The sequence below is a fragment of the Falco rusticolus genome, chromosome 8, assembly GCF_015220075.1.
Source record: "Falco rusticolus isolate bFalRus1 chromosome 8, bFalRus1.pri, whole genome shotgun sequence".
Classification (NCBI taxonomy): Eukaryota; Metazoa; Chordata; class Aves; order Falconiformes; family Falconidae; genus Falco; species Falco rusticolus.
This window is the reverse complement of record NC_051194.1, coordinates 25,963,382-25,979,308: the sequence shown is the minus strand read 5'-3', so window position 1 is coordinate 25,979,308 and position 15,927 is coordinate 25,963,382. Positions and strand designations below refer to the sequence as shown.

At 43.2% G+C, this 15,927-nt stretch overlaps 1 protein-coding gene across 1 annotated transcript in view; it reads left to right on the top strand.

The window, feature by feature from the left end:
• Positions 1 to 15,927, top strand: part of LOC119152353 — a 66,787-nt gene that overhangs the window by 25,378 nt on the left and 25,482 nt on the right. The window contains exon 8 of the mRNA XM_037397520.1: positions 1,215 to 1,346. Coding sequence (XP_037253417.1) covers positions 1,215 to 1,346 — 132 coding nt within the window. The remainder of the gene's footprint in view (positions 1 to 1,214; positions 1,347 to 15,927) is intronic.

Sequence of the window (15,927 nt, the reverse complement as noted above, 5' to 3'; positions counted from 1 at the left end):
TTTACTTGGCCTGTGCCAACACATCTGAAAAACACAGTTCATTTTACCAGGAAGGCTGATACAGCAAACTCTTCTTTTGACTCAGGTTTAGGATGCCTTTAGCTGGTAGCATCAGTCAGCACAGGATGCGCATTTGTTAGGCTGGAGGTGAGTGCTTGGCCAAACTGGCCGCTCGGCTGGATCTGGTGCGTTTGCTGCTCAGAGTGTGTTTAGGCCCAACCAAACTGCAATTCACTTTCAAAACATTTGAATTCAAGTGATGCTTCTGTGGGCTGTGCTGTGTCTGGTTTTAGTAAGCTGCCCCGTATGGGAGGAGATGCTTCTCAGTAACCTGCTGGTGGAAGCGTGGCTCTCCCTCCTCCCACGCGCCACTGCACAGCAATTTCTGTGCATGCCCTCACTTGCCAGGATGCAAAGTTTTAAAGACTTCTGCAAATATTTCTGAAATAGTTTTGCAGTTGGAAAACACAAATACAAGGTAAACTCTGAGCTGGCCATCATATACTTTATTAAACAGGGCATGAACACCAGTCAGAGTTAGTCTTGCGGCAGCGTGCTGACTGAATCAGTGAATGTCTGTGATTTTGAAGTAGTGTTAATCTAAGGCAATGAGTTCTGAATAATGTTTATTAACTATATTTTAATGACTTGTCAGTTTTCTAAAACACATGCTGCAGTATTTTAGAAATCACTTAGTAAATGTAGTTTTAATTCTTTTCCCATATTCATGGGCTGCTACTTACTTAAAAAAAAAAAAAAGAGATTAGAAGGTTCAGATTTAGAGCAGCAAATTGCTGTGCTAATCTGCAGGTATTTCTCTTCTTGATATGGCCACTAATGTCTAATCTCAGCAACACAGGCCTAATCATTGTGCTTTTTCATTAGAGCTGCAATGGACTGTGTGCCAGGGACTTGAACTCTGGTGAGCAAGCTGCTCCGAGCTTGCAAGCTTTCATATGAAAATGTACTGTGTGTATTACAGACCAAATCTAAAAAGAACCTGTTAAATTCATGCAAAAGTTGGAGAGTTCACAATATCAGCTCTGGTAGGAACAACATGCCTTTGAACCTCTGGGCAGTTTGGTGGTTAGGGCTGGCCAGAAACAAGAAGTCTGTGTCATGAAAAAATTTCAAGTCTTTTAATTTGTTTCCGTTTCTCAGGAGAGAGAAAATAAAACCTTGGGATTTTTTTTTTTTTTTTTTTGCCTGCAAAGTCGAAGTGTTATGGAGCAAGGCTATGGAGAGCATCTTCCTTGCTGGACGCCATCTTCAATGTGGGCATTTCAAAGATGGGATTGGAACCTGGACCTCCTGCCAGCCCCAGATGTGTGACCATCAGGCTACGGGTGAGTCAGAATTGATGTTCTCTTCTGTCCTGTTATCCAAAAGCCTCATTTCAGACTTAAAATAAAAATATCCAGCCAATGACATTTTTTTGGGAAACAGGTACCTCTTTGCGAAAGATTCAATGCTATTCTGATTTTTGATGAATAAAATTTTGATGAACTTTTTTTTTTTTTTTTCTGGAGGTTGTAACGGTCATGACTGGTCTGAGATCTCAGTATTATGATGTGCTGTCATGTGACTTACTGTCCCTCTTCCTGAAGCACGTAACTGGGTTTGGTACAGAGCTCAGTAATAGAGACAGTTATTTCTTTCCTTATGAGATGGGGTGTTGCTCTTGAGCAGAAAGGGTGCCTGGAAATTCTCACCTAGAGGTAAGGACTACCTCCAGGGAGTTATTTCCCAGGTGTTGCTGAGCATGGAAGCCTCGATAACTGCCTCTTTTCAGGTTTTTCTCTTACTTGAGTTTTGTTTTCCTATATCCCTCCATTCTTTCCAATATTTCTGTGTGTCTGCAGCCAAGTGACCATGCAGACTGCTCCCAGCCCACTCAGAGCTGATTCATCTCTCCTTAGGACAACCTTCTATACCTATGTAGTTTTCCTTTGTCTTCATAGTCTCCTAACTTTTTGGTAATCTTTCTTCTTACTTATTTCAAATATCCACTAATTTTGATCCTTACAGAGAAACTTATTTCTCAGTTCTTTTGGTCACCAGATTGAACTTGCAGTTTGAAATCAGTGGTCATTTGACCACAGACTTTAGAGATGGTTAAGCTCTTGAGGACCAAAAGAATGAATACAGAGCAGAAGAAGCCTTGATTTAATATTGTGAACCTCATATGCATAACCCTCTGCTTTCTGTTTTTCTGCTTGGACCTATGGCCCACTGCGTAAAGCATTTAGGGTGTGGGGGGCAAAGAAAGACAACGCCGTCACTTTCCAGAACAGACTTCAAAGGAAAACTCGCTTTTCCCATTGCTTTTTATCTTCCTTCTATTCCTAGTGCTTACTTCCCCCCCCCCCCCCCTGCCGTTCCAATTTTTGCCCACTTTTAATTTCTCTACTAACTTTAATTAGGCTCATGAGCTTGATCACCAGGTGGGTTTTCCCCAAGCTTCCACAGCAATGCTTTCCATCAGCAGCAGACTTGCAGGGGAATTTTGTTAAGCTGCAGATAGGAGCCTAATGTTATCAGATATGGAGTGCTTCATCGCTGTTTTTTATATCTAGTGAATTTGCCAGGTAGCATTATATATTTAATTATTTTTAAGCAGACAGGCTCAAGAGCCCCTGATCGGCAGGGTACCAGAGGGCAAATGAGAGATGAGGGATGTGGCGTAAGCCAGGGGAATGATTCATATCTCTGAAGTTAACCAAATGCTCGTGTGTCTCGGGGAAGTAGCTCTGCGGCTTCCAACTGTCTCTTCTGAGGAAAATGCAGTGTAGGAAAAGAGGAGAGAGAGAAAAAAAAATAAATAAAAAAATCCCTGGATTTGCTTCTGGAGAATCTAAGCACATGTGAAGTTCACTGCTAGGAAGGAAGATTGGCACACACCTTTCGGGCGTTTTGTGCATGGTTTTCCTAGGCAGGTTCTTACAGCATAAGCTTTTCCTGTCTCAAATGCTAAGTAGCATAAAATATGAGCTATCAGGGTGAATTGCAACTTTTGTAGCCTTTGCTTTGTGATCATTTGCATATTCAGAATCTGCCTTGGGTTTTCTTGTTTTTATTCTTCTTCTTTTAAGACTACATTTACCTGCAGAAGGGCTTAGTTCTGAGTGCACAAAATAATCATTTTCTCTGCAGTTGACTTTAATCCTAGCAAAAGAATTAACACTTAGAGCAGAAAACCTTCTTTGGGTCCTACAGGGCATTAGAACATCTCAGGTACTGGCTGCTGGTTTAATAAAAGGATAGGATTTCCATTTACTTCAGGCAGGCTTAATGTATTGTTCTTGTAGTGAGACAGTCAGAATGAGTCAGGAGCCAAAGAATACACTTTATAGACACAAATAATCGTAAATTCAGAATGTCACCTTTAGGCAGAGGCATTTTTATTATTGTTAGTGGAGCTGCTGAGTAGGTTTGATGTTTTATTCTCTTGAGTACTAAATGTTCCAGAGTACCACAGCCCTATCTTTATCAGGCTCACAAGGAGGGAGCACAGCCAAACTTGCTTCCTATACTTCTCTATGATTGATAGCAGATGGCATGCTTTAAAATAAACCTATCCATTAGCAGTCCTCAGTGTTTTTACTCAAGGCATTTACAACTGTCTCAACCAGAAAACACATTCGCTCCACAAGCTAGTTTCAGTCTGCAACAGCTGTACAGGTGCAAATCTTTCATTAACTCTTAAACCGTGGTGAAATAAATGCTGCACTATATTTTATTTTTAGTGGAGAGGTTGTTCTTCAGAGAAGGAGCGGATTCTAGTCTCCCTCTGCATGTGGTGGAGGTTTGTGCTAATAAACTGATGTTAAGATAGGGCTTTGGTGGTTGGTTTGTGGTTTGGTTTGGGTTTTTTTCTAGTCCCCTGTAAATTTTTAGGATGTTATATTGCCACGAGATAAACATGACTGGTTGTAGCTGGATACTCTAAGTGGGCAAATAGCAATACTGGAGGAACTGTAACTCAGGGTTGGGGGTTGGCACCTGGGGGTGGCAGCCATCTCCTGTCCCTGTGGTGTCACCCTGGGTGACAGCAGTCACTATAACCCGATGGAGGAGAGGTGGGATGTGTCCCCCACCTCTGCTCGCATGGTGGCTGCTTTTCTCTCTGGTTTATCGGTGAGATGCAGAGACACACACACTCACGTGCCCACACACATATACATATTCAACCTCATTCTGAGCTCGTTGCTGGCAGGATATTCCATAAATAAATCGCTAAAATCTCCTCTTATATTCCATGTATTTTGCCTAGATTTCTATGCAATAGTCATAAAGGACATTAAAATTTACTCGGCAGCCTTTCCAATACAATGAACTCCCAAGCACCTCCCCAAACATTAGTATACGAGCAGCTAGAGCTTAAAATATTAGTAGCAAATCTTTGATATTAGCATTTAGCATTAATATTAGACAAGACCTTAAAATATTAGAGCCAGATAAAACAGTATTAACAGGGGTATAGGAGTCATTAAGCAGAATAACCGATGCTGAAACTTTAACATGCAAACCAGTGTAGATGATAGGAACTTCGCAGTGACAAGAGGATCCTTTCATTTAAAAGGAGGTTGGAGAGACGAAGGTTAGGGATGTGAAAGCTGGTATATAAAACAACACAGTGGGAAAAGTTATATAGAATGTGCCATCTCGTTAGTGGCGATCATGTCCTATGTTTTTTTTCTTAAGTTGAAAAGATAAAACAAGAAGACAGGCAATATTCTGTCACAAATAAATGGAAATTGGGGCATTTTTTGTATAAATCCAAAGTAGCAGGAGGAAAATACAAATGTGCTCTCAGCACTGTAAGTCCATGTAGGGTAATGGAGGTGCTAAGATGATTTAGCATGACGGACCACTGCTCCCATGCCCTTTTTATGACATGACAAGCAAAGTTGTGGGGACTTGAGCTTGATCCCATCGAGCTGGGGGTTACTGCCAACCTGGAAGGACCTGGCTCTGCAGTGGGAGTGGGGATGAGCCCCTGTTACAGCTCATGTTGGCTCTGCCCCATAAGCACCTGGAGGATTTGGTGCTAAATGAAATGGGGAGGGGGGAAAAACAAGGCCAGCTGTAGACTTAAGAAGTTTAAGAGCATCAGTACTTGCTTCTAGCTAATCTCTCTTGATGACTTCTGTAAGCAGGCGAGGCTAGCCGTTGCTGTTAATTATTCAAAGCCCCGCACCGGTTTCATGGCTGAGTGGTGTAAGAGGATGTGCAGTGTCCCCATTTCTCAGCCTGGCTAGGGGAAAGGCATGAGATGGGGCTTCCCCTGCTGTCACTGAGTGACACCCCATTTTTCCCATAGGAAAGGTGAGCCTGGGAGAGGCTGTAGCTGACCCCAGTCCTGGGCCATCCCGGCACCGTGAGACCTCACCTGTTTCTAAAGGGTCGGATGAGCTGAATGCAGGGAAGGCTTCAGCGTGGTCATATTGCATCTTAAAACAATAAGATGCTGACTTTTTTTGAAGGATCAGGTCTGCGTTCTTGCATGTAGATTAATAATCCAAAAGATAAGGGGTTTCATTCATTAGTGCTTCATCACAGCAAGAAACAGAGAGGAAGGCATGCATCCTGAGATCCATGTTGTGTCCGCCATAACGTCAAATTGCCCAGACACCACAGTTTCAAGGCTGTATATATTTTCCCTATTTAATGTTGACATTAAGGCAAGATTGGAATAGGGATGGTGATGGGGTTTAGATACGTATTCTTTTTGTTTGCTGTCCCAAGGAGTCTGTCAAAGCACTTTAGTACATCAGACAGTATGATGTAAATGCTATCAGAAGAAACAGAAAAATATTCACAGAAAAATATCTGCTCCAATCAGGTCTCTTGGATCTCTTCTAGAGACAACCCTTGATAAAGAACTGGTATTTGGAATAGGTGTCTGTCTACACCCAGCCTATGTACCTGCCATTATAGAACAGAATCACAGAATGGTCTGGGTTGGAAGGGACCTTAAAGGTCATCTAGTTCAAGCCCCCCTGCCCCAGGCAGGGACCCCCCCAGCCCAGGCTGCTCCCAGCCCCATCCAGCCTGGCCTGGAGCACTGCCAGGGATGGGGCACCCACAGCTGCTCTGGGCAGCCTGGCCCACCGCCTCGCCACCCTCATGGGGAGAGGTCCTTCCTGATCTCTGACCTGCATCTGCCCTCTCTGCGCTCAAAGCCACCCCCGTGCCCTGTCACATGTGCCCCTGTAAGAAGCCCCCCCCCCAGCTTTCCTGCCGGCCCCCTCAGGTGCTGGGAGCTGCTCTAAGGCCCCCCCGGAGCCTGCTCTTCTCCAGGCAGAACAGCCCCAGCTCCCCCAGCCCCGCTTCCCAGGAGAGGGGCTCCAGCCCTCTGAGAATCTTTCTGGCCCTCCTCTGGGCTCACTGCATTATATATCATCATATGTATCTCATCTTTTAGTTTAATTCTAGCAAATAGCATATATCTCATTATAGCTTTTGGAATCACTGATGGATTTTTTCTGTCAGATTGGCTTTTTGTTTGGTGTTCAGGACTGCTCACACCCACACAGACAGGTCCTTTAGCTTGAAGGAGTAAGTCTAAAACACTTATTAAAGATGGCTATCCTGTCTGTTGCTTTTGGTCTGCTGGCATTATGGGGGAACATGTACCTAATCTATTCCTGAAGTGATTAGGAGCTTTCTGAAGAAATAGAAATAACCTGGCATAAAATAATTTCTACAATATGCAGAATCTGATATGTTTGGTTGCCACTGACCTCACCATGGTTATTTCCAGGAGTCAAGGTGCACAGGTGCCTAAATATCTGCAGACATTAGCACATATGTTCCTCCCAAAAGGCAGGGAAACATTTTCTTATTTAAATGGGAGTCACATTCACTCTCAAAGTTAAGCATATTCTTAAGCACTATATGAGCTGGGGCCAAAGAACACAGTTTATTATGATACCACAGGTTACTGCAAATTATGTAGGGCTTTTATAGTAATAGTTTCATTTAGTAAAGAAAAAGAAAAATCCTTTTATTGCCCCTTCAAACCCTTTATTTATTAATGGCCTAGAAAGATGTGATGTTGTTATTAAGAAAAGAACAAATTTTGCCTGGACACAATCCAGCACACTTGGAACTGGTGGTGTTCTGTAATAGCCACTTTTTCTGAACTGGGCAGTAAGTCCCAGTCCCATCCACGAGCTGGTAAATGTTGAAGGGTAGCCAAGGGGGGCAGGGAAGGGGGGAGGCTGGAGAGGGGCTACACTTAATCCCCAATAGATTTGGCCTTTCTGTGAATAAGGTGGATTTCTGATGCTGGTCTCCATGCCATTCATAGCAGTGTTGCCAGTAGTAAATTTGTGCTTGCTCTGAAGAACCCCCCATGCCCCCTACTTCCTTGCCAAAACTAAATCAAGTGAAATAAATCATATTTTAGGAAGCTAATTATACAGCCAAATAACGGAAAGGTATTGAAAAGCTGTTTTATGCCTAATGTTAAATGAATTTACATTGGCAGTAAGGAACATATATATGGAAAATAAATATAATAACATGGCAAAATTGTAAGCAATGGAATTTAAACAAAAATGTAATTGCAAGCATGGGGAATGGTATTCAGACTTACTTCAGAACTAACACTCTGTGCATTCATTGCACACAAACTTCCACAGTTTAAATCTGTTCTGAGTGAAATTAGCTGGTTTATCATTTTATGGTATTTCTTGGAAGACTAAAATGCCAGAATATATTCCCCCCTCAACTGTATTACTAAACATGTACATCAGTCCCTTCGCCACTCCCTCTGCTTTAAGGGGAGAACAGCTCGAGTCTGGGGGGTGATGTCAGCTGGAAGAGCAGGTACAAGCTAAACAGAAGCAATCCATTAAGAGAAGGGAGAGGCAGAGGGGGAAAAAAAACACAAACCCCTACAACTTTCAGAGAAGATTTTAAAAGTTTCCTGATGGATCAGCATCCTTGAGATTAAACATTCCCATATGTAAGTTGACATTTTAAAATGTAAGTCTTATGAAAGATAAGAAGGAAATGGTGAGAAATGCAACCTTAAATATTTTGAAGCATGACTTCCTGTATTATGTGGCAGTTGGCAAAACTTTCAGGGGAAAGATGCACGCCTCAAAATCCACGCGGTGCAGTGCACGAATTTGCCTAAAAGTTTCCTCCTGTTGCTTACTAGTTTCATGTTCGAAATCTTCCACACCTTCGGCGTAGAGTCGCAGTATCCCTTCAACGTTGGTTTTTAATCTCACAGACAGATGTTTTAGATCAATCGCTCAAAACGGAACAGTTTAGCAGTCAGAAAACACTGTCAGAAAAGATTTGTTGTAAGGAAGACAAAACCGTGAAATAAAATTGAACTTCTATCCCCATTTGGATGGGAACTGCGCTTGGCTGGGAATCCCAAGAGGATGAACACAGTGGCCTATCATGTGTTGAAAAAACAAACAGATGACAGTACTCTGCAGTAATCAAGTAAACGCTGCTTCTGAGAAATAGTATGATCACTATTGTTCAGTGCTGCAGGATGTAAAAAAAAAATAAAAAAATAATTATTGAAGAAAGGAAGGTGGCCTCGTGACTGAGGCGAGGGAAGATGGGACAAGCTGTTGCCAATGTCCCCGAGTTCCTGCCGGCTCTGGACAGGCCACAGTTTTCTTGTGGTAAAGGTGTGACATACACAAGTCTTAGCAGAGCAGCTGGACTTTATTTTCTGGCGTTGTTCAGAATCAGGAATGATTAACACACTAGCGGTAGTGGGTGTCAGTATTTCCTGGCTGCAAGAGCTCTGCTAATGGTATTTCTGAAAACCCAATGCGAAGAAGGCAGCGACACTCGTAATGACCATCAGCTCCTCGCATCCAGCTGCTAAAACAGAGGTGGCTCTTTAAGGTGCTTGAGGGGGACAACCCCAACTGCCCAGCCCAACTCTAGCATCTTTCTAGATAGCTTAGAGCAGAAATATTAAAATATACTTTCTTCCGCTGCCCCCCCCCCCCCCCCCCCGAAAGCTTGGTTTAGTTCTGTGTCCTGTGATGGCCTGTTTGTATGCTGAGCTGGAGCTCTGCTTGGCAGCATCTTTAGGTCTGAGCATATTGCAATGTGGTACCTATTTTGAAATGGCAAATGTTCTTGCCTAGGACCATATCTCTGCACCACTTTGACTCTTTATCCCGCTTGTTTGTGCCTGGGCATGCCACGTACTTTTCACTTGCCTTGTACTTCATTTTGGGAGGTTTTGCAGAGTGGTGCCTTTGCCTGCTCGCCTCCCTCCGTATCCTCCATGCTGGATGAGTTTGCATTGTGTGGTGTTTTCCTCTTCATTTATTGCAAACAAATCTGGTCTCTGCCATTTGTTTACTCTTATACTCTGTCTTTATGCCTTGGTATGCATTTTTAATTAGATGCGCTTCAGTTCTTTCACTGCTTGTTAACACTTTCGTATGGTAAGTACAGTCTCCACCAGCCCTGCAAGCGTTCTCTGCACTTAGGAAATTCGGATTTGTTTCACCTACCCATGGTTATCATTTGATACAGAGACTTGTTCCCTAGCTGGCCTGTCTGCTGGGTCCACTAAAGTGGCATCGTGGACTTTTAAGGTTGTTCCCCTACACAGCTGGGATAATCCAAGTGCACTTATTCTGCTTAAAAGTGTTCTGCATACAGAGAAATAGTGTTTCGGTTATTTGTCTGGGCTGTTTCCGGACTTCAGCAGCTCCAGTTTGGATGCCTGACACTGAGAAGTCCTGGACAAAGCCCGCAGTGTGTGTGGATCAACTGCCTGCATTGTGAAAAGTCCTTCTGCACACGCAGAGCGGTCCTAGGGATCAGGAATGTGCCGAGTTAGCCGTGAATGCATTGGCCATCAGTCCTGTGAATGGAGGATGGATGTGTCTGGGGGGGAATACTGGAGCCCTAAACACACGACAACTTTCAAAAAAGGCATCTTTCCTGACTGCCAGTATTGTTAAAGAATGAAATTACTCTTAAAAAAAAAAAATAGCGTGAGTCCGTTGGCGCTTCCACTGTTTTTTTCTGCCTCTGCATCTGACTCATGCCATGAGCAAAGGACTTCATCCTTTCTAGCTCCCTTCTATGCCATCAGCTTTCTGGAGATGATCTGGGAACCAGGATGGGAAAACTTGACCCCACACCACCCTTTTCTTCCAGTCTGCCCACCCTGCTGCAGCATTTGCTCGTCTTGTACTCTCTCCTGTGTTACCAGAAAGAGTATGTTCTCCAGGGTTTCATATCCTCTGAGGGACTGCTAGGCTAAAAAGTGACTAAAATGGCTCTTTCTATCTCAGACAGTCTTCCCTGAATCTGCTTTCTGGCTGAGGGTGAGGTTGTCAAAGGTCACTAGCCACTTCAGCGTGCAGAGAGATCGATATCTGCCGAAGCCAGTGCCTAGATTTGCCTCTGCTCCCTTGCCCATGCTGTATTTCATGGTGAGGAGCCAAGAAACATTTCTCCTCCATTTCAAGGAGAAGGGGGGTGGGGGGGTGGTAAAAAAAAATAAAAGAAAGGAAAAAAAAAGTCTTGTCTCCATACTTACTCCCACCAGGAGGGCATTTTGCTTGGCCTCTGCTCTGCTTTTGGTTATAAATTTGCATGGCATGTTGTTTGCTTTGGCTGCTGTGGTGGTGGGGCAGTTACTGGCACAGTGGCACCGTGGTCGGCTCCTTTGCCGGAGGATGGGTTGGGGCAGGTCCTCCTGGCGGCATGTGGAATGGAGATGCTCAGTTTCTGGCAGGCTTCAGAAGGTGAAGTGCTCTCCTCGAGGATTTGCAGTGTTGGGATGTCGAGGGCTGCCTTTTGGGCCCAAATGGCACTGTTTCAGGGCGGGAGCATGCTGGTGGCAGGAGCGGGGCTCAGCGCTGAGCCTGCGAAAAAGCATCACTCTGTGGTGCAACCTCACGTTGGCAGGGAGATGAAGTGTGCGGACTAATAAGTCTTTTCCACTTTAATTTCTACTCTAAAATGACTCTTTGTTACTGTTCTCAGACTTGGCGCCAACCGTCGCTTACACCACACACCAGATCTTTCTTTCTCTTCTGCCCTTAGCTTCGCAGAGAAGCCTTTAAAGCAAACAAACACAAAACTGTGAGAAACTGAGGGAAGATATGGACTGGCCCACTCGTTAGTGCTGGAATGTGGAAACTATGAAGACATATTTTTTTATTACCGATGCTGGAAAGCGCAGTCACTGAGTGGGCTGGAATACAATTTATACTACATGCAGTAGTTAAAAAAACTGCAAAAATGGGTGTAACCCTGGGCTGTGGTACAACTGGCCTTTCAGCCCCCACTTGAGATTTGTCCATCCCAGGGGAAAACTGTGGTTTGGAATGAGAGCACACATTTAATTTTACTCAGAGAACTTATTGGAGTTGGCACTTCAAGAAAGAATCTGAAGTATATTTTTTGTCATGATTAGTGGCCCCCTCACCACTACGTTTGATTATGTTGGAAGCGGAAAAGTTAAATTCTTATGAAATGATGATTTACAATCTGTGATTATCCAGGTAGGGTGCGTGGATTGCGCCAGCTTGGTCATGGGACTCCAATCTCATCCTAGTTCATTGCTGTGAGAAAATAAAACTAAAATGTAAAAAAGCTGAAAACACATCCTCTGATTGCTCAGGGAATTTTCTTAGTCATACGTTATCTGTCCTAGTAGTTTCAGTTATTTTGTCTCCACTAAAACCCAAAGCAAAACAGTGCTCTGACACTTTCCCCTTGATTTTGGATCTGTAGCAGCCAAATTTATTTTTATCTCGTGTCATCTTTTCCCCTATGGTTATGCAAATCCTCAGGATAGGGGGCAAGGGGAAGAGCTAATTCTAAAGCAAGTAAATTCCAGTGGAAGGTTTCTTCCGTCGCTCTGAGCAGGACTATCCTGGGTGCTGTGGTAGAGATGTGGCTACTTCCAAATAGCGCAGGGGTAGGTGCCAAGTGGGGAAGCTGAATATTTTCCTTGTAGACACATAACTTTGCCCACAGGACTGGAGTCTCTTGCCTTAATGCTCTGCTAAGCTTCTCTGGAAGTACAAAGCTGGTTCTTAGGAAACACATGTTAGGGAAATGTATCTCTAGACAACCAGCTGCCGAATAAACCTTTTGCATGGAAAGGGTCTGGTGGTGGGTGAAGTGTGGGGCTCATGAGAAATATCTTGGAGAAAATATGGGGCATCAGCGCTGCATTTCTTCTCCCAGCCAGCTTTTGCTGCTTTGATTAACACTTGCAATATTTTGTTACACTTTTATTTTCTTCTTCTTTCTCATATTTCATTTTTTCCCTGGCTGGGAAATGATTTTGAAATAGTGAATTCTATTTTCATTTAAATTTATCTAGTTTCTTTCCCCCTCTCCACTAATACAGAAACTTTTCCTTAAACCTATGCTTAAGTCTAATGTACAGTCGTAGATACTCAATGGATTTCCAGGCTAAAAATCCAGCAGGAATAATAGTGGGATCTGCTCTGTGAGCAAACACGAGTGTGCCAGTGTGTGTGGCAGGGTGTAAGACCTGTAGCTACAGGCTGCTTTTTATGTTTTACAAAAACCATTGAAGATAATCAGAATATATGGCACGTGTAACAGCTTCCTACCAGCGCCACGCTTTTATTCAGTGTGCTGGTGCTGGGTTATTCGATGCAATTTGTGGTCAATGTCTGGAATCACATTCAGCTCCTGTTTGCTCTTCCTTTGAGTACCATTGTAGTGCTCGTTACTGCAACGAATTAACCATAGTCAGTAATCTTCTGTGGGACCTAAAGTTTCTGTATCCAGCCAAACATATGAGCTTCTCGTTGCATGATATGTCAAGAGGCTGTAAACGCATCTTTAAATGCTGCTTAATCTGGGATGAGTTTAAATATCCATTTGGGCTTTTCTCTGTTTTGGGAATGGAGGGATGAGGATGTGAATATTTATGAAAGTAAAGTCGTTTAGGTGCAAGGTCCCAGGTTTGGAAAACTCAACCGATAAAATACGTGCAGTAAGGATGTTTGTGGTTGTATAAGATAACAAAATTCACAAGTCATTTGGATTAATCTCTCAAGTTACTACAGGGGCATATTGTCTTCACATTCATGTAGCCTGATTAAGTTGTGTATGAATTTATGTCCCAGTCTTGCAACCTAATAAACCAACACAGTTTAAAATGCCTGACAAGGGCTATAGGGTTTGGAGCATAAATTCTGTCCCCTCCTTTCGTGAGGCACCACACAAATGCCTGACCCTCCTTGGAAAGAGCCGGGTACATCCCATGTCAGTCTGCAAATGAACTACACATCTGAATGCCAAAATGAGTAGAATAAATCATTTGCTTCAAATATGCGTTCGAATGCTCTCAACCTAGGCGCTCTTTTTCAAATGTTCAGTTCATGTGTGAATTCTCTGGAAGTAAAGTTTTTGTTCAAACATTTGGACTCCTTGTGATCTGGCTAGAAATTAGAGCACATCAAGCCTCATACATAATCAGAAAATGCCATGTGAAAACGAGGACTGCTGGGAGCAGCATCTTTGTTAAATTCCAGCTAGACCAAACTTGTTCTTTGCTGCTTGAGCACTGAGCTCACTGGTCTTATGACTATGTGTGCAGTCTGAATTGATTTCTGAGCCCAGCTAAGGGAAAGAGTTAAGCCTGTTCTCCCTTTCTAGTTGGCAGAAAGTTTGCAGTTTAAAATTACATACTGACTCTGGTGTAGAGACACAAGAAATTATAGAGCAGACACTGTCCAGGACAACGTATAATTTAAAATGTACTAAAGAATGTATACCACATGGCAAAGTAAGTGAAGTGCTTCTTCAAATATAAGTGTTTTGCATAGAAAGGCTGTAATTATCCACTCCTAGGGAAATGTTTGCATTCATTCTAAATCAATATTTACTATTCATCTCTTGTGTTCAACAAAACAAGGATTTAACATTTTTTTGTTTTAATGAGGTACTAAGACTACAATAATACTACAATGTAATTGTCTTGATACAAAATATTGCTAAATTGTGTTGCTATTTCAGGAGCGAATAGTTTTTAAAAGGAGGGGGTATCCCTATTTGTGAAATGTTACTGCAGTAGCACACGATTCAAACTCAGCCAAGCAGGGAGACTCACCAGTTTCAAAGAGACGTTAAGCCGTCTCTCTGTTAAGGCCCTTAACTAGGATCATTCGGGTGAGTCCTCTGTCTTCCCCCTGAAAGTAGAAACCTCTTTATAATGATTCCTTTTCAGCTGGCATCACAACAACAACAACAACGATGCGAATTATTTTCCTGGTTTTAAAAGGTTGCTTTTCACTTCCCGGCCCCCCCCCCCCCCCCCCCCCAGCATCTTTCAGCTAGGCAGCAGAAGCTGAGAGCGGGCGGTAATTGGGCTGCAACCGTCTCCACATGCCGTTCAAACCTGTTGATGCAAATGGAGTTGCCTGAACTTGGTCCCCCTGGAAAAACTGGGGGAAAGGGGTCAGGTTTGTAGGGTATTACAGGAGCTCTGTCCTTTGTCTTTTTCAAGGAACTAATCTACCTTTAAAAAGTTTGATATGATGCTCGGGAAGGATGTAGCAGAGGAAAAAGTCCTATAATCACCGAGGGAAGATCAGTCCTTCCTGCAGCAAGATCTCGGTGGAAGGAGAGCATCTGAGAATGGTCAGGGTCATCATGGGGAATGGCACATTCACTCACAGGCTGTGCCACTGCTATATCGTGGTTAGGAGGATGTCCTTGCACCAAGCATCCTTCTGTTGGATTTACCTGGCATGTCTTAAAAGGTATTACTCAAACTCCTCTAACTTCAAAAAAACCCAGCCCCAACAAATATGCATTTTTGGCACTGATGTGGCTCCATGTGAATCAAATCAGATAACTGGAAACACTTTAGTTGGAAAATCCTTTAAAATCCTTTTTTTTTCTTTTTTCTTTTTTTTAATGTCTACTTTTTATTCTTACATGCTGCCCACCATATTCCAGGCTCTGGCCCACCCTTCCCAACACTAAATGCCTCGGCTTCTGCTGCTAAAATCCACAGTACAAGCGTAGGCTTTTGAGTGAATTTCAGTCTCGTACTCAAGCAGATAGTCCTGTATTTTTTCCTATGAGTCTGAAGTAATTCTTGTTCTCCTAGAAAAATCATGCACATAAATAGGGTGAATAGCCCTGAGAGAAGAGCGGTCTCTTTCCCTAGCAAATATTATTGTAACTGGTGTTTTAATTCTCCAGATATCACTCTCAGTGTACGGGGTAACAAAAGGCTGTATAGTGCCTAATCATTCAGCAGTGATCCAGGAAAAAAGCAGAAGGTTAAGAGCAAGTTCCTAAAGTCTGTAAAATCAATGGGACACTAGAAAGGGAACTGAAGTGTACCAGAAGGGACCGCTTGAGGGTCATTAAAAAAAGCAGAAACTGTTTATGAACAAAGCTTTTACCCGAAGAACTGGAGGGGGCCAGCAAAACCATTCTGCCGCACTCCAGTTAAATGTCTAATAGTGGAGACATTTTCTACACAGCCCATAAAGGATAATGAGGATGGCTCTGATAGCTTTCAAGAAAGTTGTTGTCAGTGTTCACAAAAACATGATCTTGAGCGTGCTCTTTCAGAACATACAGCCCATGGTGATTGTATGTAGACAGTGCAAGGGAAGACAGTAACCCAAGAGTGCGCGTTTCACCCCTGTAATATGCCTTATCTATTATGCATGAAGAAAATTACATCAACCTAACAACACGACGCAAACAGTGGCAGCAACGAAGCTTAGTGCTACACCTACCAGTTTGGTATCTCGCCTTGCGGCGATGCGGGGTGTGCGGAGAGGTGGCAACGTTGGATGATGTTACATACAACAGACTAGATGCATGTCTCTCCAGAATAAATGAGAAATAAGGTTTTGAGCTGAAGCTTATTGAAATCAATCACCGTCAGCAAAGTTTGGATTA